Genomic DNA, 20,960 nt, shown 5'->3' with positions numbered 1-20,960 from the left:
CATACTTTTCCGGTCCCATTTTCCACTTGACTGAGTAATCAGCACGAGCTCCACAGTCCTATCAACTGTTCAATGTTGTATAATGAGCCTGCGGAGGGTGGCATTTCTTTTGGTGCACTCCATTTGAAATGACAATGGGTAACGTTTATTAGGATCCTTGTGACTGAAGGGCATTGGAAAGGGTATGTGCAAGTTGGCACAATAGGGACACTGGTCGGGTGTGGTAATATCCCAGGCACGCCCACCTAAAGAATGTCCGGTCATGATATCTGCATTCGGACATTGTCAAAAAATATAACATTCCTATCTCCAAGTCTCATTTTCATCATTATATTAAACGATAGTGGATTCCTTCCCATCATCCTAATGTTAAAGGGTAAACCTAAGTGCGCACACTGTTCAGTAGAGCTAGCGTGTCTGCATGGGTGTGCACCCCCTCCACTATTGATCCGATTTACAGCTCGACTATTTTTGTGTGAATTTCTGCACTCCCGCCAACTAATGCCTGGGAGGGAGACTGGGTAGCATGCTGCAGTTTTCAGTCGGAACCCAGTTTTCTGGCAGATTCGTAAATCTATGAAAAATGCTTATTTTGTAAGATGCTGCTTAAAACCAGTGCAATACTTGGGTAATTCATGTTCCCATTAAATATTAAGTCACACATATTAAACAGCATGAAGAAAATCTTTTAAATTTTGATGTGCAAGATTGAGTGCCGCAGTGAAGTTTAATTTTGGCCCTCGAGTGAAAGGGTTGGGCGTTCTTGCTTTCTGCTGTGGTTTATTTCAAACTATTTTTTAAAAGCGCAATGCGTTTGGGAAACGTTTTCTCTTTACTGGTTGCAAGTTGAAAAATAACATTTTGACGAGCATAAAAAAAATGTATACCTATAGTTGGCCTTTTCATGTCTCCTGAAACAGCAATTATGTGAATAATTAGCCTGCAGTTTTTTTGATGAGACAATCTCGGTCTGTCACTGCTGATGTATTTTGGAGGTGCGCTTATCAAGCTTTCAACTGTAGCAAACAAGAAATGGGGAAGTAAAATGTCTGCCTCTAATTACTTTTTTTTACAAAAGCTTTGTGAATCCTTTATTAGTTAGAGAGGGGTAGTTGCCCAGGTTTCCCAAAAGCCTATTTCTATTTGGCAGATAATGCCACAGATGACCAGGTATGTTGAATGGTCTCGAACCCTACTTTCAGCAGCCTGGTATCGTATCATGTGTTTTTAGCATAATGGTACAGAGAGACCACTCTGAATAATCCTGGTAACAGGAGGCATTAATAAATGAAAACTGTACCGATTACACTCTTCAGTGCAGGACTGCAGGAGGTGAGCTTTCATTAAAGGTGAGGAGTTAAACCCAGCTACTGACTGTATACAAAGCATTTTAATGTCATTTCATCTCCTAACCACCCCCAGTTGAAAACTCACTTCAAGCAGCAATAATTTCATTCCAAATTTAGCTCGGAAAGAATTCTGCTCAAGTCTGTACGTTCTGAATTTTTTCTGGAGTTCATCAATAAACTGGATACTTTCTTGAGCAAAATTGCAGAATGGGAGTCTGATTTATTCCTGACCTGAATTAAGTACGTGACTAATACTCTTTTATATTGCAGTGCTGTCTCCTGAGCCAGCACTTCAATATCGACAGCAGAGTGTGCAAGACTCCAGAGGCACAGGGCATCATCTTGTGAAGTGGTTGAGGTTATCTCTTCAGAGGCAAAAGGGAAGCCAGTAGTTTTAAGTCAGAGCAGCTGCCATTTTGTTGTGGCCTCAGCAAACTGAGCTCTGAGCTGGTCAGTGCAGGACAGCACTGTGGTTTGTACATTGCTGGCCTGTATAACCTCCCCAAGACACTCGGGATTTTCCGCAGCCAGAAACAATACACATTTACCCAGTTGTTTTGAATCTGTCCTGGGCCACCAAGCAGTTTGACCAGGTTCTGGAACTGCTTCCACAATATAAATGGGATATCAAATGCCATTTTGTACTGACAGTCGGAAGATCGTTTGGATCAGGCATTTAACCTCCAGTTGCCAGTACAAACTGTGAATTTTTGCTTTATGAATCAGCCTCTGCATCCATACATCTGCATTTCACATTTGGAGACAGCGCAGGGGACGGTGTGGCTGCGTCACTTCGTGTTCCGACTGTCATTTCTGTACTGACTGTTTGTTTGCTTCGGAAGAGGAGAAAAATTTGAACTGCCCCCTAGAGCCCACTGCAGAAACTCGATCTGCATTCTAGGCTTGTATACAAATCCATAGAGTATAGTTTGGGGCTCTGTAAATTGAATGAAGTTAAATCTCAGTTTGGTTTGCTTTTGTAGTGTATATAGGGTTATTAGTTCCATCAATAAATTTGAATTTAGTGTCTGTCCCCATCCCAGGCAATTGCCATGGTCTATGAATTAAGGGTACACTCCTCCTACAACTATAGTGTCGGTGCAAAGTGGTTTCACTTCTTACCTGACACTACAGTGAAGTGGATTGAGATTCCCTGAAGAAAGTAGACTCTGCTTCACTTTGGAATTAGTTAGGGCCTTGACACTCTAGGGGGGAGAAATTCAGTAGGTCGCGCCTTAAGAGGGCGCTAAGTGGGTCGCAAGCCAACTGGCGCCCGGGCGCGGCACTGCCCATGCCTCCCACTAAATTCCGCGGGACGTTAGTGGTGGCGCTCACCGTTAGCGCTCTGTCGATGACGTTGTCTGTGTGCACAGCGCCCCGCTGATACCCCGGCCGCGATATTTGGCAGCGCCCCCTGATTTACCGCCGGACGCTATGTCCGATGGGTTCAGGAGGGCCTACCTGCGGCCGGGGAGGCGCAAATTAAAGGCAAGGTGCGGGGCGGCCATTTTTGTTGTTGGCCACCTGCCTGCGCTCCAGTCCCTGGCCTCCTGAACCACCCGCCCCCCCCACCCCCCCGCGGAGTGCCGGATGTGCTCCAAGGGCCCGGCACTTCTCTTCGGTGCCGGGCTCTTTTGCCTGCACTCCGATCCTCGGGGGCCCAGCTGGGCCCCAGATTGCGCTGCACAAGGCCCCTCCCCTTTAAGAAGGGGAGGAAACATAGAAACATAGAAGATAGGAGCAGGAGTAGGCCATTTGGCCCTTCGAGCCTGTTCCGCCATTCAATGAGATCATGGCTGATCATCCAAATTCAGTACCCTGTCCCTGCCTTTTCCCCATATCCCTTGATCCCTTTAGCCTCAAGAAATATATCCAACTCTTTCTTGAATATATTTAATGAACTGGCCTCCACTGCCCTCTGTGGCAGAGAATTCCACAGGTTCACCACTCTCTGGGTGAAGAAATTCCTCCTCATCTCAGTCCTAAATGGCTTACCCCTTATCCTTAGACTATGACCCCTGGTTCTGGACTCCCCGGCCATCAGAAACATCCTTCCTGCATCTAGTCTGTCCAGACCTGACAGAATTTTATAGGTTTCGATGAGATCCCCTCTCAATCTTCTAAACTCCAGTGAGTATAAGCCTAATCGACACAATCTCTCCTCATACGTCATTCCTGCCATCCCAGGTATCAGCCTGGTGAATCTTCGCTGCACTCCCTCAATGGCAAGAACATCCTTCCTCAGGTAAGGTGACCAAACCTGCACACAATACTCAAGGTGCGGTCTCACCAAGGCCCTGTACAACTGTAGCAAGACATCCTTGTTCCTGTACTCGAACCCTCTTGCTACGAAGACCAACATACCATTTGCCTTCTTAACCGCCTGCTGCACCTGCATGCTTACCTTCAGCGACTGGTGCACGAGGACACCCAGGTCTCTTTGCACTTCCCCTTCTCCCAATCTATTGCCATTCAAATAATAATCTGCCTTCCTGTTTTTGCCACCAAAGTGGATAACCTCACATTTATTCACATAGTGCATTTGCCATGTTTCTGCCCAATCACCCAACCTGTCCAAATCGTACTGGAGTTTCCCGACATCCTCCTCGCAGCTTACCCTCCCACCCAGCTTTGTATTGTCTGCAAATTTGGAGATATTACATCCAATTCCCTCGTCCAGATCATTAATATATATTGTGAACAGCTGGGGTCCTAGGACCGATCCTTGCGGTACCCCACTAGTCACTGCCTGCCACTCGGAAAACGACCCGTTTATTCCAACTCTTTGCTTTCTGTCCGCCAACCAGTTCTCTTATCCAAGTCAATACCTTGCCCCTAATCCCATGTGTCTTAATTTTGCACGCTAATCTCTTATGCGGGACCTTATCGAAAGCCTTCTGAAAGTCCAAATACACCACAGCCACTGGTTCTCCCTTATCTATTTTACCAGTTACATCCTCAAAAAATTCCAGTAGATTAGTCAAGCATGATTAACCTTTTGTAAATCCATGTTGACTTTGTCCGATCCTGTCACTGCTTTCAAAGTGCTCTGCTATTACATCTTTTATAATGGACTCTAGCATTTTCCCCACTACCGATGTCGGGCTCGGTCTATAATTCCCCGCTTTTTCTCTACCACCTTTTTTGAATACTGGGGTAACATTAGCTACCCTCCAATCCATGGGTACTGTTCCAGAGTCTATCGAGTTCTGGAAGATGACCAGCAATGCATCTACTATTTCTAGGGCCACTTCAAGTACCCTGGGCACATAGCGCCACGATATTCACTCGCAGCGCCCCAAGAGGGATGCGGGGTGCCTCCAGTAGCGCCGCACTTCCCTTTGGGGCGCTACCACTCAGTTTCCAGTGTGGGGGTGCGAATGTTTCTGGGGCGCTACTTCTGGCGCCCCAAACGGGGCTATACTCAATTTTTCCCCCTATATGTTTAGCATCGGTGCAAAGCTGAAACCACTTCACATACTCTATAGTTTCTAGAGTGAATGCACTGGAAGTAGCCCATCTTGTTGTATCTTGGAGAGCTTGGCGACAGCTCTGTTCTCTGGATCAATTTACTTTTTTTTTCTCCTTCCTGGGCAAGGCAGAATTTGTAAACAGCCACTTTTTCCTCCGACCATTGTTCTTTTTGTCAGTCGTGGCTTAAATGGTACAATAAGGAATGACTCATGTTTTAAGGAATGCTTCTAACTCTTGTGGATTTTAATGATCCCTTTGGAAAGGAGCAATTGTCCCAAAATCCCTATTAATCCTGAGGAACGGTCGATTTCCCCTACATTTTAGTCTTTTCTCCACCTCAATTGTAGTGCAGGTCTGCTCTGATGTTGGAAGGCCTCCTCAAACATCCAACCCCTGCTGCACTCGAGTGACCGATCCCTACCCAATCATGCCTATAGCCTCTCTTAACTGAGATTTCCTCATTTGATGTTAAGAAGCCAGTTTTGTGCTGCGAATTGATTCATTCAATTAGGAACTGATTGGGACTGCGGGCTGGATTTTTGAATTTGAAATTTCTGGAATGAAAAAAGGTACAGGAAACTTTTTATCCGGAACCGGCGTGGTGCCGGTTGATCAAAAAGCCCGGATTACAGAGAGGTATACTTACCAAGGTACGAGAGCCCTGTACACGGCCACAGGTGCAGGAGCCCCGGTTACACGGCACTTGTCCAGGAGTCCCTGTTGCACGGCCACAGATCCAGGAGTCCCTGTTGCACGGCCACAGATCCAGGAGTCCCTGTTGCACGGCCACAGATCCAGGAGTCCCTGTTGCACGGCCACAGATCCAGGAGTCCCTGTTGCACGGCCACAGATCCAGGAGTCCCTGTTGCACGGCCACAGATCCAGGAGTCCCTGTTGCACGGCCACAGATCCAGGAGTCCCTGTTGCACGGCCACAGATCCAGGAGTCCCTGTTGCACGGCCACAGATCCAGGAGTCCCTGTTGCACGGCCACAGATCCAGGAGTCCCTGTTGCACGGCCACAGATCCAGGAGTCCCTGTTGCACGGCCACAGATCCAGGAGTCCCTGTTGCACGGCCACAGATCCAGGAGTCCCTGTTGCACGGCCACAGATCCAGGAGTCCCTGTTGCACGGCCACAGATCCAGGAGTCCCTGTTGCACGGCCACAGATCCAGGAGTCCCTGTTGCACGGCCACAGATCCAGGAGTCCCTGTTGCACGGCCACAGATCCAGGAGTCCCTGTTGCACGGCCACAGATCCAGGAGTCCCTGTTGCACGGCCACAGATCCAGGAGTCCCTGTTGCACGGCCACAGATCCAGGAGTCCCTGTTGCACGGCCACAGATCCAGGAACCCCAGTTACACGGCCACTAATATATAGTAAAACTTACCTGAACCTACTCCCGCATTTTGCCGATTGAGAGATTTCCGGATATTAAGGTGCCAGCTGTATTAGTACGGAGATTCACGGGTACTCTCCAGGTACCCGCGGGTAGAGGCCCACGTATCCCAGGGGCGCAGGCGGTTTGCAAGCACCCCTGGGATCACATGGGCTAGCCCAACCAATGACAGAAGGGGGATTCCCATTCATGCGTTTGGGGATTCTGTAAGCATCAATGGGAATACCCCCAAAAATACATCGATACAGCAAATAAATAATTACATTTAAAATTAATTAAACTTGCCATTTAATTAAATATTTAAAACAATTTATTTTTAAATGTTTTGAAGGGGCTGAAAATAAACTTTTTGTACAGGTTGTTTAATGTATAAACAATTGATAAAAATTAAATTAAAAAAAACTCATGCTGGTAAAGGGCCTGCTTTTACCAGGCGTAGGAATTTCACGGGCATTCGCTGGGCAGAAGTTGGGCAAATAGCCCAACTCGCCGCCCGCAGATGCCCTTTTCTTGGGGATGCGTTGGATCAGTCAAGAAAATTCTTGACTGATCACAAGTTCCGGGTTTTCACGCATGCACAAAAACACGGAACTTGCGCGGCTCTTATGGGCACGTACACACCCGTAGGGGCCGCAAATTGCGGCCCAATATTTTGTCTGCAGTGCCAACAGGTTCCAAGTTTGAACCTTGTGACTGTAAAATATTTGGGGCGGAGTTGGAAGGAAGGCTGACAGAAACTGCTGGCCAGCAAGTGTGATATGACTGTACTGTCATTATTGCTACGGACCAAACTTTCTGGTTTATTTCAAGTGTTTAGCACCCAATAAGTAGTTTTTTTTTTCCAACCTGATTTGATTAATAGAATAAAACCTCGCAAAGAAAATCAGACAGGAAAGTAGCGGCGTCTGAGCAGTGCTTTAAAGCCTGATATTTAATTATCTGAAAGTGGGTCACTTAGTACAAACGAAACCGGTTTGGAATTGAAAAGCAATTGCACTCTAGACTCTGCGCTCGCTCTCTCCTCATGAAAAAAGAGAAATTGTTCAAACAGTGCCTGGGGCATGTAGAAATTTAACAGTGCATCTCAGTAACTCTCTCTTTTGATCAGTGTACCCTTCTGAATTATTCAGAAACTCTGTTTACATGTGAAATATTTGGCTGTCATTCATTTGGGCTATGAAAGTGAGAATTTGTATCTGACCCACATCCCATCCTGCAGTCAGCACTTCTCTTGCTGCAGAGCCTTCTGTGTTTGGAAGATTTCCACATCACTCTCAAACCTCTTCTTTCCCTCACTCAGATAATCAGCTATACCTTGCCTCATGCAGCTTCGAAAACCAAGGGACTATTACAATTAACTTGCCTCAGTGCAGGCAGCACTGAGAGAATGCCGTTTCCAACCTGACTACTTGGATGGATCCTATGGCACTATTTGAAATAGAGCGGCGCGTTCTCCCGGTGTCCTGGCTAACTGGCTTCAGGTGTTTTGAACCTAGTGACTGCAATATTGGGAGGGGGGGTGGGGGGCGCACGGAGTTGGGAAGGCCAAGAGAAACCATCGGTCAGTAAGCATGATGTGACTGCACTGTCATTGTGCTACCGACCAAGCTGGCTTGTTTCTTTCAAGTGTTTAACACCCCAGCCTGTCATTTTAAAACACATTTTGCCTCACTAAACACCATGCCCAGCTTTCTCATTATACTTCTTACTTTGAAATACTGAATTATTGCACAGAGCTGTTTGTGACGGTGTTGCCGGCATTTGGGATTCGCATGCAAGTCTTGTTGTTGGTTTTGTTTTATTAACATTCAACCAAAACCGCTAAACTGGGTCATTTATCTCATTGCTGTGTGGCAATTGACTGTAAAATGCTTTGGGACATCGTGAGGATGTGACAGGCACTATATCACTAAGTGACTTTGTTCTTGAATAGCCACCTTTTATGCACTTAAATAGCTGAAAATTATTTTTTTTGGAGTTGGTCTACAACTAATGTTGGCCTTCATAGCGAGAGGATTCGAGTACAGGCACAAGGATGTCTTGCTGCAGTTGTACAGGGTCTTGGTGAGACCACACCTTGAGTATTGTGTGCAGTTTTGGTCGCCTTATCTGAGGAAGGATGTTCTTGCCATGGAAGGAGTTCAGGGAAGATTCACCAGGCTGATACCTGGGATGGCAGGAATGACGTATGAGGAGAGATTGGGTCGATTGGGCTTAGTCGCTGGAGTTTAGAAGAATGAGAGGGGATCTCATTGAAACTTATAAAATTCTGACAGGACTGGACAGACTAGATGCAGGAAGGATGTTCCCGATGGTCGGGGAATCCAGAACCAGGGGTCACAGTCTAAGGATAAGGGGTAAGCCATTTAGGACAGAGATGAGGAGGAATTTCTTCACCCAGAGAGTGGTGAACCTGTGGAATTCTCTACCACAGAAGGCAGTGGAGGCCAATTCATTAAATATATTCAAGAAGGAGTTGGATATATTTCTTAAGGCTAAAGGGATCAAGGGGTATGGGGAGAAAGCAGGGACCGGGTACTGAATTTGGATGATCAGCCATGATCTCATTGAATGGCGGAGCAGGCTCGAGGGGCCGAATGGCCTATTCCTGCTCCTATCTTACATGTTTCTATGTTCCCTTTTTATCCCCGGTGTCCTGGGCCAATATTTATCCCCCAATCAACATAACAAAAACAGATTATCTGGTCATTTTCACATTGCTGTTTGTGGGACCTTGCTATGTACTAATTGGCTGCTGCGTTTCCCACATGACAACAGTGACTACACTCCAAAAGTACTTAATTGGCTGTAAAGCGCTTTGAGACGTCCGGTAGTCATGAAAGGCGCTATAGAAATGCAAGTCTTTTTTAAGCTGCATGGCCGGGTGGTGCTCCAGGGGTCCCGCGCAGCTGACTTGCTGGTTTTTAAATAGATAAACTGCGCATGCGCAGTATTTTGAATGGGCTGCGAGGCCTCACAAAAAAAAATTACGGCAACACTGATGTTGACCGTATTCAGGTATGGAAATGGCTGCCTCTCGCTGTGTCTTGTTCGGACAGCACACATCTGACGTGAGGCAATGAACAGTTAGTTATGATTTCAGTTGTGACAGTTCTTTTGTAAGTGGGAAAAACACACACATCTCACTTCGAGGTGATCGTAAAAAGAAAACTTCAGTTGTGCTGAAACTATATCTGGAATTTATCACCGGTGAGATGCTCTCATTACTCTCTTGGCATGTGTCTTAAACTGCATTTCAGATTTTTGGAATGCTTTGTGCTGCTAATATTTCATGTGAATGATTGTTTTCAATTTTTTATATGTGGAGAATAGTGCTCCTGTAATCAATGAAAAGTTGCTTCTTGCGCATAGCCTACTTTCTCTTCTGTATATCACACTGGCAGGGTGTATTTGGTGGTTTGCAAATGTAAAAGGAACAATGAGAGGCACCCGTGGGCTAAGGCATGGGGTGTCCAACCTTTTGGAGCAGAGGTCAGATCTGTGTGTCACAGCATCTCGCCTGACTAAACACCACAGCCGACACCAGCACTTTCTCTTCATCCTTTCTACTTCGGAACACAAAATTACCGCACCGAACCATTCGTAACGCCGCATTGCTAGCACTTGTGATTCACGTGCAAGTTCGGAGATTGGTTTATTAACATTCGTGATTCACAGGAGAAATTTAAACGTGTAGGTTTTAAATATCTCATGTGACTCTCAAACATTTAAACAAAATGCTTCCAGACGTCCACCGGGTTAGAGAGTGTTGGCAACGCTCTGCGCTGCTCCCCAAGGTACTTGTATGTAAAAAAAAAAAAAATCCAAACCCCCGTCCCCTAAAATTGGCCAGCTGCCTATACAGTACATCACTTAATTTTTTCTATTACTGATGTAGTCTGCTTCTCCCACCATTTTCTGTCCTTTTCTATCGTTTGGCTTGCACTAGTCTAGTCCACCACACTCTCGCCCTCCCCCTCTCTCGCCCTCCCCCTCTCTCGCCCTCCCCCTCTCTCGCCCTCCCCCTCTCTCGCCCTCCCCCTCTCTCGCTCTCCCCCTCTCTCGCTCTCCCCCTCTCTCGCTCTCCCCCTCTCTCGCCCTCCCCCTCTCTTGCTCTCTCGCCCTCTCGCCTCCCCTCTATCTTTCGCCCTCTCTTGCCGCCTCCTCCTCTCTCGCCGCCTCCTCTCTTGCCTCTCTCTCTCTCTCTCTCTCTCTTGTCTCGCCTCTTTCCCCCCCCCCCCCTCATCTCGCCTCTTTCCCCCCCCCCCCCTCTCTCCTTCTCCCCCCTCCCCACCCCGGCTAGGATCACCATTGCTGCTCACTTTGTCTCCACTGCCTTTCCCTGTGTCCCACGCTGCCACCTAAACTTTGCTTGAACTCTGATCTCCATAAAGAAATCTACAAGCTGCTTGAACGCCTCTTCCCCAGAGGGCTGGTGAAGTGTGATCCTGGTTGGTGCAAAATAGCTGCTCCCTCACTGGTCAAAATTCTCCCAATTAGGAGAAATCTTTAAACTTCCTGGGCCTGAAGAATTTTAAGAGCGGAGGCTGAGCTGATTCAGAATGTTAGCGGAAGAGGATCTTGCAAACAAGTGCTTTATAGAGGAATATATAAATGACAGGCTTGACAGTATGATATGAGACCTGTGAGCCATGCCTTGGACCTCCTCTTCAGCTATTCCTTAAACCAAAGGAACTGTCTGAGCCAAAGGCAGGCTGTTGAAGTTTAGGTTTATTGAGAGACTATAACCTGGTGGTAACATATACTGAATATCCAATAAACTGGCCACTATTCCATTGTGGGCTATGTTGGTCTCCCACGTTTATTTTGTGATGTGCAGCCAGTCATTCCATGCTCGTGTGGACTGGCGATGTTGTGAGTCACTTTTTTGGTGTGAAAATCTGGCTTGTATGACAAGATTGTTCATTACTGCTGTCAGAATGAGTTATTGCAGAGTCCGCTTTAGTGTGTGGGTGATGTTGCCAAAGAATGTTCCCAATTTCTCTCTCTCCCCTAGCCCACAACCTAATTGGCTCACTTTGATAAAATGGCCAATCTTTGTATAAAGTATGTTGAGGAGATCTCGCCTGTTCCATTCCTCTTGAGAGCAACTGTTGTAGTAGTCTTAATAATTTGGCATTCTGGCCATTATCAGTTTAAAGTTTTAAGACTTTTAAAACTTGTTAGAGTGGAAAAAGCAATTTATATTGTATAAAAAGAAAGTTATCCCAGTGCATTAATCACACTTCCAAGTTGCTATAAGCACATTTTTAGTATTTGGGGCCTAGGTGTTTTGAACTGTGTTAAGCTGTTGTATGAGGGTGTTAATTCATCATCTCCAATTGCTCCCATCATGACCGAATCCATAATTGCTAATGCGTTTCTTGGTGTAGCCATGCCGTTGATATTCCCTGTGCCGCACTCCTCTGGAACCGTATTGTTGAATGCTGTGGTCAGTCCTCTGTCATTGCCTCGTACATCTCCAAAGCCCTTGGGCTTTAGCACCATGCTCTTCCAAACAACTTTTCTTCTGCCTCCTGCCAAAGCTATGTTCATTGCTATCTAGTTTTCTCCCAAATCCCTCTATCTACATTATAGTTGATACTAACTTTAAAAGAAATACATATATTCTGATTTTCCCCAGGGTTCTGCCCTTTTCGATTCCTTTTTCATAAAATGATTGTTCGATGAATGTAGACATTGTTCATTTTGCTACAGTTATCAACTTTATTAACTAAGCTCACAATCCTTGGTCCTCTTTTAGTGCAATAGCTGAATCATTATATCTCGGTCCCTCTATGCCCTTGAGTAAGGCAATGATTTTTTTTCAATTCTTTAAAGACAGTTTCCGTACCCCTTGCTAGTCTAAAGAATAATTAACATCGCTTAGCTATGGCTCCACCCTTAGTCCTTCAACCATTAGTGTTCTTGCTCTAGCCTTCAATGGAAGATACATATCTCGTGCCTTGCTAAAGCTGCCTCCAAGAAGCTTGGTTTCCTTTTCCATGCCAAATGCTACTTTTCCCACTCAACTTTTCACTCTTCCTAAAGGCCAAATCAGTCTAGGACGTGAATATTGCTCCCATACCTGAGTGAGCTCCTCTCATTTCCTCATAGCCCCACATTCCTGGACAGTATGCAAGAAAGTTTGTTGTCTACACTTCGATCACCTCTAGTGCCCAGCGCAACTCCTTTTTTTATCTTTATCAATACTATTGTGCTCCGTGCGCCTGAGGTTTCTTTTGTTCTTTCAAACCTCCAAATTCTCCCATCTTATATGCTCTTCTTCCTCTCTACATCCGCACTGAGTTGAAATTAACTCATTGCACCGTCTCCTATTGTAACTTGCTCCTTCCCAGGGCCTTAAACCTATGTAACTCCTTACTTCCTTCAGTTTTTCCTTCCTCTGATGATCAGATTTAAAAAATTGAAGCTTGGCATTACTTTACATCCTGATGGTCTCAATTTTACTGTTTCTAATCTTGCCTTGATGTGCTTTGCGGTATAGACTTTTAATTTGGTTTCTCAATTAATTATGCTTCACTGACTTTGTAATCACAATGACTTGCCCTATCAGGACAGTAGTAGATTTTCTGCAAAACCGTATTTAATAAGCATACCTAAGAATTATGAGTTTCTGGATGCATTCATATAATTGTGTGGCTGAGATGGCATAAGAGTTAATCAAAGCTTGTTTATAACAATCATCTGAACCCCAGAATTTGTGAAATCATTCCCTGGTATCAAATCTATATTGTATGCAGATTCCTGACCGTTTTGAGTCAATATTTGTACCCACTGATTTTGATAGACTGACCTAATGCGGGCATTAATTGTGTCCAGTGCATAACACATTAGAGTGCACCATATTATTACATGTTTATGGTTGCAGTGACTTGATGTGGCGTTTTTTCACCTCTTGGACCTGGGTTTGAAGCCAGCTTGACTGCCACCCGTAAGGATCCTACAAATGAAGGCTGCATGTGTCCAGCTCATTGTATGTGTGAATCCACAGCACAAAACTGCCTACATTAGCCACAGATTGGCACTAATTTATGTGCCAAACTATGAAGATGAAATTTGAGGACCGAATCTTGAGCAAGAGAAGCACCACGCTACTTTAAAGCAGGAGCTACTTGTTTCAAGTTGTTGGCTGGTGGATTAACCTTCCACTTCGAGCAGTGGGATGCTGGCTCAGTTGAAGGGTTCAAAATTGAAATTAAATCAATTCTTGATTCAGCAAAAACGAAAAGGCTTTAGGTAAGACAATAGATGAAAAATGGCAGCCTTAGGCCCAGGGATGTTTCTGATGGCCGGGGAGTCCAGAACCAGGGGTCATAGTCTAAGGATAAGGGGTAAGCCATTTAGGACAGAGATGAGGAGGAATTTCTTCACCCAGAGAGTGGTGAACCTGTGGAATTCTCTGCCACAGAGGGCGGTGGAGGCTAGTTCATTAAATATATTCAAAAAAGAGTTGGATATATTTCTTAAGGCTAAAGGGATATGGGGAGAAGGCAGGGACGGTACTGAATTTGGATGATCAGCCATGATCTCATTGAATGGCGGAGCAGGCTCGAAGGGCCGAATGGCCTACTCCTGCTCCTATCTTCTATGTTTCTGAAGCTGGATCGTAGGGGGCCAAATGGCCTCTTTCTGTCTTGTATTGAAGCATTCATCACCGAGAGAGGCCATAGGGATAGCTAATGAGGGAAATTGGAAAAACTCTCGAGGTTGAGATGAGGAGAAGATGCTTTACATCTGGCCTATGTAATTCCTAACTTGGAACTGCTTGATTCTAACACTGGATGCCACACCTGGAGAAGTATTTGATTCACAATACTGATGTCCCTCACCTTAATAATACAATTAAAACAAATATTCTATTAATTTATAATCTGCCTTTTGGAACTGACCATTGGAAATCATGGTCCCTTTGTGCTGATATGTGGAAATTGTAATTGATAATTGTAAAATATGGTCATCTTCTAAATTGCAGACCATGAAATAATCATTAGATAAAATGATGTGCAATATAAAAGATGCTGGGGTAAAATAGCTAAAGGGTATCTGTGTATTTTCTATTGAAAGCTTAAACAAAATTTAAATTTGCATGATTAAGTAGAATTTAATATTTTAGGGGAAGGATGTTCCTTGCTTGGAGGGCTCAAATGTGGCATGTTGATGAGATTTTGAATACATGTCATCAGAAGTATTTCCCCCACATCCCGTTTTAAAACTTCTAACCTTGTTGGGTATCTGTATATGAAGCTTCACTCTGCACTAACCAACAACAAATGACATCTTCTGAAAAGGGTAAATGAATGCTGCTGGTTTTGAAAGAGGTGTTTTGTGTGACCTGACCAATGCTGTCATGCAGTTCCCTTAGTGTGACCTCTGTTTTCTGCTTCCTCCTTTTGTAACACAGTTTCATGGCGAGATGCAAAGCAGCCATTCACTGGGGACTATTCTATTACTGCCAGTAGTATCACGTTCTGAATGTCATTCGCCAGTTCCAGGCTGCACAATTTATTCTGTGATCCACTGATACATGGATTAAAGTAGATGTTATCCGTTTTACTTTGTGTGTGCTAAATCAGAAACTAACCATCACTTTTGTGCACCAAATCACTCATTAGGATCACAGTTAAAAATATGTATAAATCAACTACATTCTTCTGTATGCATGCAAGACATTTTGCCAATAAATTGACATGGATTCTTTAAGTAAAATTCAATTTTGTTTCCCATTTTGAAGTATTTAGCAATTCAGTGAGTCTATACCAGGATTTAGTAAACGTGAATACAATACAGATAAGAAAATTGGGACCCAAGTACATTTATAATCCTGCATTTATGAATATAGATTGACGTATAGTGCCTGTGTACTGACTGCATTGCAATTATATTTATAAAAAAATGTTTTTCTTAAGTAAATTCACACACACACGTACATTCTGGTGTACATCTTATGAAGTTATTGCATGGTGTTTGTAAGAGGAGTGCGTCAATACATCCAGATTTATTGGCATGAGTGCTCATGCTGGGAGCAACACTGTTCGCAGTTTGTTGGGCCTTGGCTTCTGGGGATTTGTTAGGCCTGCAGCTTGATTCTACAGCCACGTCTCGTATCGACATGCCCTTCATGGTCAGTGGATGGGTTGTTGTGCTGAGCGAGCCTCCAGGAACGGACTCCAGATTACAATGTAATGTGAAGGATGAGCATTCCTAGCTGGAATTGGGTTTGTTCCTCACATTTCAATGACGTGGTAAAGTTCCAAAATGTAATATTTGTTTTGAATAGTGTTAGTGCTAAATCTGAGTATATCGAAGTGTATTGAAGTACAGTATCAATGCTAATCACAACATCTAAAAAAAACTTATTGATCTAGTTTCTTCTGTGTAAAGGTCTTTTATCCAACTAACTTCTTTCCAGTTCAGCCATTGGGATTAGTGCTTTATTATAACATAATGAGAGAAGTACACTTTTTCTTCTGACTATGGCAAATATTTTTAGAGCTCAAGCATTTTTCAGGGCACTGATAAATACTGGATCTTGCAAAAGACGGTGAGTGTAGCGCACACATGCGATGACATTTTCTTTCCTTAGATATGGAGGTAATCGAGCTTTGGTCTATTTTACACTGGGGCTTTCCGGGAAATGCAGACGTTGCTGGTTGTGTACGTGCTCTGAATTGAAACTAGTTTGTACTGAGTTAAGTATGTTCAAAGGGTCTGTAGGATTGTGACCAGCCTCCATGGCCCAGTGAGGGCATTCCAATAGCATTCTGTCCCCTACACTGCTATTTTTACAGCTTAGTCTTGGAGCCATGCAGGTGCCCAGCAATCTGACGAGGTTGCTCATTGCTATTATTCAAACATCCTAAACAGCAAAGCATTTTTACCAAATTAAATAGCCATCAGTTTTCAGGGAGTTCCGTTTTATTTAAAGTGCATAGAATCATGTGACGAACAATGAAACTAAAAGTGACGGTAATAAGGATGTAACGTGACCAAAATTGCAGTTAAATGAAATTGCAACAATGCAATTAGATTGATCCAGTCCTTGGGTGTAGGTTGGCCAGCCCTATATAGTGAGGGGGCTGCAGAGGCCAGAATTAGCCTTACGCAAGGTGTTGGCTGGGCTTGCTTTTAAACCCCTTTTTTATTCTGTGTTTTTGATCTCACTATCTATCTATATTCTTCAATGAAGTTCTGTGGGCCATTTTGTTAACTTGAGTAAAACATTTTCAGCCAATAATCAGTTTAGGATCTGCTCGTGCTTTGAGACAAGCCAGTCTTGTATTTCTCCCCACCCCACTCCCTTTTTCCAGCAATGTTTATCAGTTTCAGTTACTTGTGATCAAACAACCTGTAATTGAGTACTCAAGGTGAATTAACAAGCGTGACTAGTAGAATCTTTATCTCTTTCACCTGGCCTGATTTGACAGCTATGAGTAATTGCGTTTTGGCTAGTCCCAGTGACTATTCATGGTGTTAACCAAAGTTCACACACTATAGTCAAGCTTTGTGAAACCAGTGTTTGTTTTCTGTCCCCAAATAGTTCTGGTAGGGTTTATCCACTAGAACCAGTACTGAGATTTGACTTTGGAATACATTTGGGGCCCAATAGCATTTGGTATCTCCATGCAGTGTTTGTTGTCTTCTAAATTTTTGTACATAACAATACAAATGAGACTTACTGTTCAACAGAAACAGTAAAAATAGAACTGTATATGTCATTTGCCCACATGAGGCTTGTTGAGTGTTGGCCTTGGCTCGGTGATAACGCTCTCGCCCCTGAATCCGAAGGTTTCAGATGGGCTCAAGCCCCACTCGAGGCTTGAGCACATAATCTAGGCTGGCACTTCAGTGCAGTGCTGAGGGAGTGCTGTTAAACCAAGGGTCTGCCACCCTCAGGTGGGTGTAAAAGATCCCATGGCACTATTTCAAGAAGAGCAAGGCGTTCTCCTGGTATCCCGGCGAACATTATCTGGCCATTTTGCTGTTTGTGGGACCTTGCTATACGTAAATTGGCTGCTGCATTGTCCTACATTAAGAAGTGACTGCATTTCAAAAGTACTTTGTTGGTTGTGAAAAACACTTTACAAATGCAAGTTTGTTCTTTTTTTCTCTATCTTCACATCTGTTCTCTTCACATCTGTTACTTGACCTAACGGTTTACTTGTATTTTTGCCTTCGCTCTCCGCCTAGCTCTGTTTTACAGTAAGTGAGGCATACAGAACCAGTAGGTCCCAGGTTCACCGTCTCTACTGCATTAGCTGGTAGTATTTTATCTATTGACTACCAGGCTGGTGCAATGATGCAGTATGATGTAGGAAAATCTTTGTGTCATTCTAGTTTTGTATATTCTCAATATGATCCCACCGCTACCTTATCAGGGCATCAGCTTAGTGTTATGTAGATGAAAATGCTCTCTCTGGATCCAACCCAGGTTTACAATGACAACACCCATCATTGTACTGCTTGTTGTTTCTCAGATTTCAAGTTGACATAGTAGAAAATTTGAAAACAACTTGCATTTATATAGCGCCATAAACTTAGTAAAACTTCTCCAGGTGCTTCGCAGGAGCGTTCTCAAACAAAATATGACACTGAGCCACTAAGGAGATATTGGAACAGGTGACAGAGTTAGGTTTTAAAGAGTGTCTTAAAGAAGGAGAGAGGTTTCGGGAGGAAATTCCAGAGGTTAGGGCCCAGGCAGCTGAAGGCACGGCCACCAATGGTGGAGCACTGAAAATCGGGGATGTGCAAGAGGCCAGAATTGGAGGAGTGTAGAGATTTCGGTTGGTTGGAGGAGGTTAGAGATAGGGAGGGGTGAGGCCATGGAGGGATTTTAAAAACAGGATGAGAATTTTAAAATCAAGGCGTTGCTGGACCGGAAGCCAATGTAGGTCAGCGAGCACAGGGGTGATGGGTGAACGGGACTGGGTGCAAGTTAGGACACGGGCAGCTGAGTTTTAGACAGGCTCAAGTTTATGGAGGGTGCAAGGTGGGAGACCAGCCAGGGGAGTGTTGGAATAGTCAAGACTAGAGGTAACAAAGGCAGGGACGAGGGTTTCGGCTGCAGATGAGCTGAGGCAAGGCCGGAGACGAGCGATGTTACGGAGGTGGAAGTAGGCAATCTTGTAACACGCGCATTTCATACGGAAAATCACCTACAATGCAGTTGTGTCTTATGCTTTTAGTGAAATCATGGGGATAGCACATGTATGAGTATTAGTATTGTCCGTTGCGCTCTCTTGGACTTGTTTACACTGTGTCACTAATGGAGGAGGCCTGTTCTCTTCATCAGCTGTGTTCTATAGTGTAAAGAAACCAAACTCTCATTCTAGTGACCAGAGTGGATCTACGGTTCTGCAGTTTGGATAAGGGAAACTGTTACAGCAATGTAAATGTAGAACAGGTTCTGCATGCATCTTATCTGTGGGGCGCCGGATAAAATCCATGCCCAGGGCACGTAGTGAGATTTGCTCCCTAATAGGAATGTCTAAGTAAGCGAGTGGTCCAGAGGCATTGTTTTGCTGCAGTTGGATGCAGTATATTTGAAAGGGTCTACCATTTATGCATGAAATTCTTCACATTAAATATCAAAATTTAGGCAAGAAAATGTTTTAAAAGGTGAAAAATTCAGATATCTGAAGAACAGTGGATGGTCAAGAATTAATTCTAGGCATGTACGTGGTCCCATCGTGACTTTGGGAGCACTGTGTTATTCCCAGAACACCAGAATCACAACCTAAAAATACCATTCTGCTGCTGTGAAAGTACAGCTTGTGCGTTCGTCTGTCTTGGGAAGTTGAAAACCATTTCCTGCGTAGAAATCTAAATGCCTTCCTCCTGGCAGATTCTCTATCTGTATTCTTGGTCTTTGTCTTTCTGGCTGTTTTGTGACCTTTCCTTGCAAAAATATTAGAAGCAAATGAGAAGGGAATAAAGGATGGAGAACTCACACTGGACACAATAATTGGAGGGCAGTGAGAGAGGGGAAGAGAAAAATAAAATTGAATATTTCGCCCATAAATTTCCCCTTCTAGATTCCCCTGCGCTACACACTGCTCGCAACCAAGGTTAATCAATGCGATCCCACATTTCAGCACCGGCCACTCTTGAACTGGCTGCGTAGTGCTGCCAACTTGTGTGGTTTGTTTGCTCATGCCATCGCAACCTGACAGCTCGCATCTGAGATCAGGGGCTCCTCTGTTAAGGAATCATACACTCGGGTCTGGAACCAATATTGAGAAACCTAAGTGAAGGGTCAAGGTCTACAATGCAAGACACCCCAAGGTTGAAAAGATTGGGAGAGGGGATCAGTCAAATGGCGAGTAAGTGATACCAAGTTTGGGTAATAAATCTGTAGGAGGAAGGGCAGATACAGGGAGGTGAGTAGTTCCACAGTTATAAGAGATCAGTGCTCCTAATTCTGCCCCTAGTCTTCATTCAAACCTGTGGGTTGGTTTTATATTGGATTAAGTGCCACTGGCTCCCAGTGTGCAGTCCAGCAGCAATCCCTGTAAACTTGCCAGACTGTTGAGGCTAGTGGTAGAAACCATTTTTTAAAAACCAGATCTTCCCAGTAGCCAACCTCAGTGAATCCGGCAAGTTTATTTCGGGATTGCTGCTGGCTCCATGAGACTGTGTGTTTCTGGACATGGAGGTGCTAGGATGGGTCTCGTGCAATATAGCAGCCCCTAATAACAGTTCTGATCTGCCATGAAACAAATCTGCTGTTGGCGCAGTTATTTCTGAATGATGCTGCGTTTTCTTTGAATTTAATGACCACTTTTTAACAGTGCTGTCACTTTTTTTTCCCTCTTTTTTTTTAAAGCAAATGCTGATGAAACAACAAGAGAGACTGTCTGAAAGAGAACAGGATATCGAAGAACAAATTTACAAACTGAAGACTGATAAAAGTGTGATTGAGGTAAGTGAAATTTAACGTTTAAACCGCTTAGCCTTGCGATCTAACTCCTTTAGGTTGCATGAACGTGAAATGGAGGCGGTTTAACCTGGTTAGCTGAGACTTTGAACGTTTCTCTCTCAGACTTACTTTGGAAAGTTGCACTCGTCAAGCTGATAAATGGCGCTATTAAGTAAGCAGATCATTATTCTGCCTTTATCGGTTAGGCAGGACTGTTGTAAATCTACAGTTCTAAATTCCCCTCTGCATCTCCTGATTTTGCTGCCCATACTCATTTAGTTGGAATAAACGGCTCTTTTTCCGAGTGGCAGGCAGTGACTAGTGGGGTACCGCAGGGATCGGTCCCTGGACCCCAGCTATTCACAATATATATAAATGATCTAGACGAGGGAACTAGATTTAATATCTCCCAAGTTTGCAGACGACACAAAGCTGGGTGGGCGTGTGTGCTGTGAGGAGGATGCAGAGAAACTCCAGTACGATTTGGACAGGTTGGGTGATTGGGCAGATGCATGGCAAATGCAGTATAATGTGGATAAATGCGAGGTTATCCACTTTGGTGGCAAAAAACAGGAAGACAGATTATTATCTGAACGGCAATAGATTGGGAAAAGGAGAAGTGCAACGAGACCTGGGTGTCCTTGTGCACCAGTCGCTGAAGGTAAGCATGCAGGTGCAGCAGACGGTTAAGAAGGCAAATGGTATGTTGGCCTTCGTAGCGAGAGGGTTCGAGTACAGGAGCAAGGAAGTCTTGCTGCAGTTGTACAGGGCCTTGGTGAGACCACACCTTGAGTATTGT

The 20,960-nt window shown here is 44.4% G+C and overlaps 1 protein-coding gene across 1 annotated transcript in view; it reads left to right on the top strand.

Annotated features, from left to right (window-relative positions):
- The window catches only part of trim8b (tripartite motif containing 8b), a 98,818-nt gene that overhangs the window by 59,940 nt on the left and 17,918 nt on the right, over positions 1–20,960 (top strand). The window contains exon 2 of the mRNA XM_085994296.1: positions 20,069–20,164. Coding sequence (XP_085850422.1) covers positions 20,069–20,164 — 96 coding nt within the window. The remainder of the gene's footprint in view (positions 1–20,068; positions 20,165–20,960) is intronic.

Source organism: Somniosus microcephalus, chromosome 8 (assembly GCF_052327205.1).
Source record: "Somniosus microcephalus isolate GS21.2 chromosome 8, FLI_Smic_1.0, whole genome shotgun sequence".
NCBI classification, from domain to species: domain Eukaryota; kingdom Metazoa; phylum Chordata; class Chondrichthyes; order Squaliformes; family Somniosidae; genus Somniosus; species Somniosus microcephalus.
The sequence above is the reverse complement of the archived record's forward strand: the minus strand, read 5'-3'. Positions and strand labels throughout refer to the sequence as shown.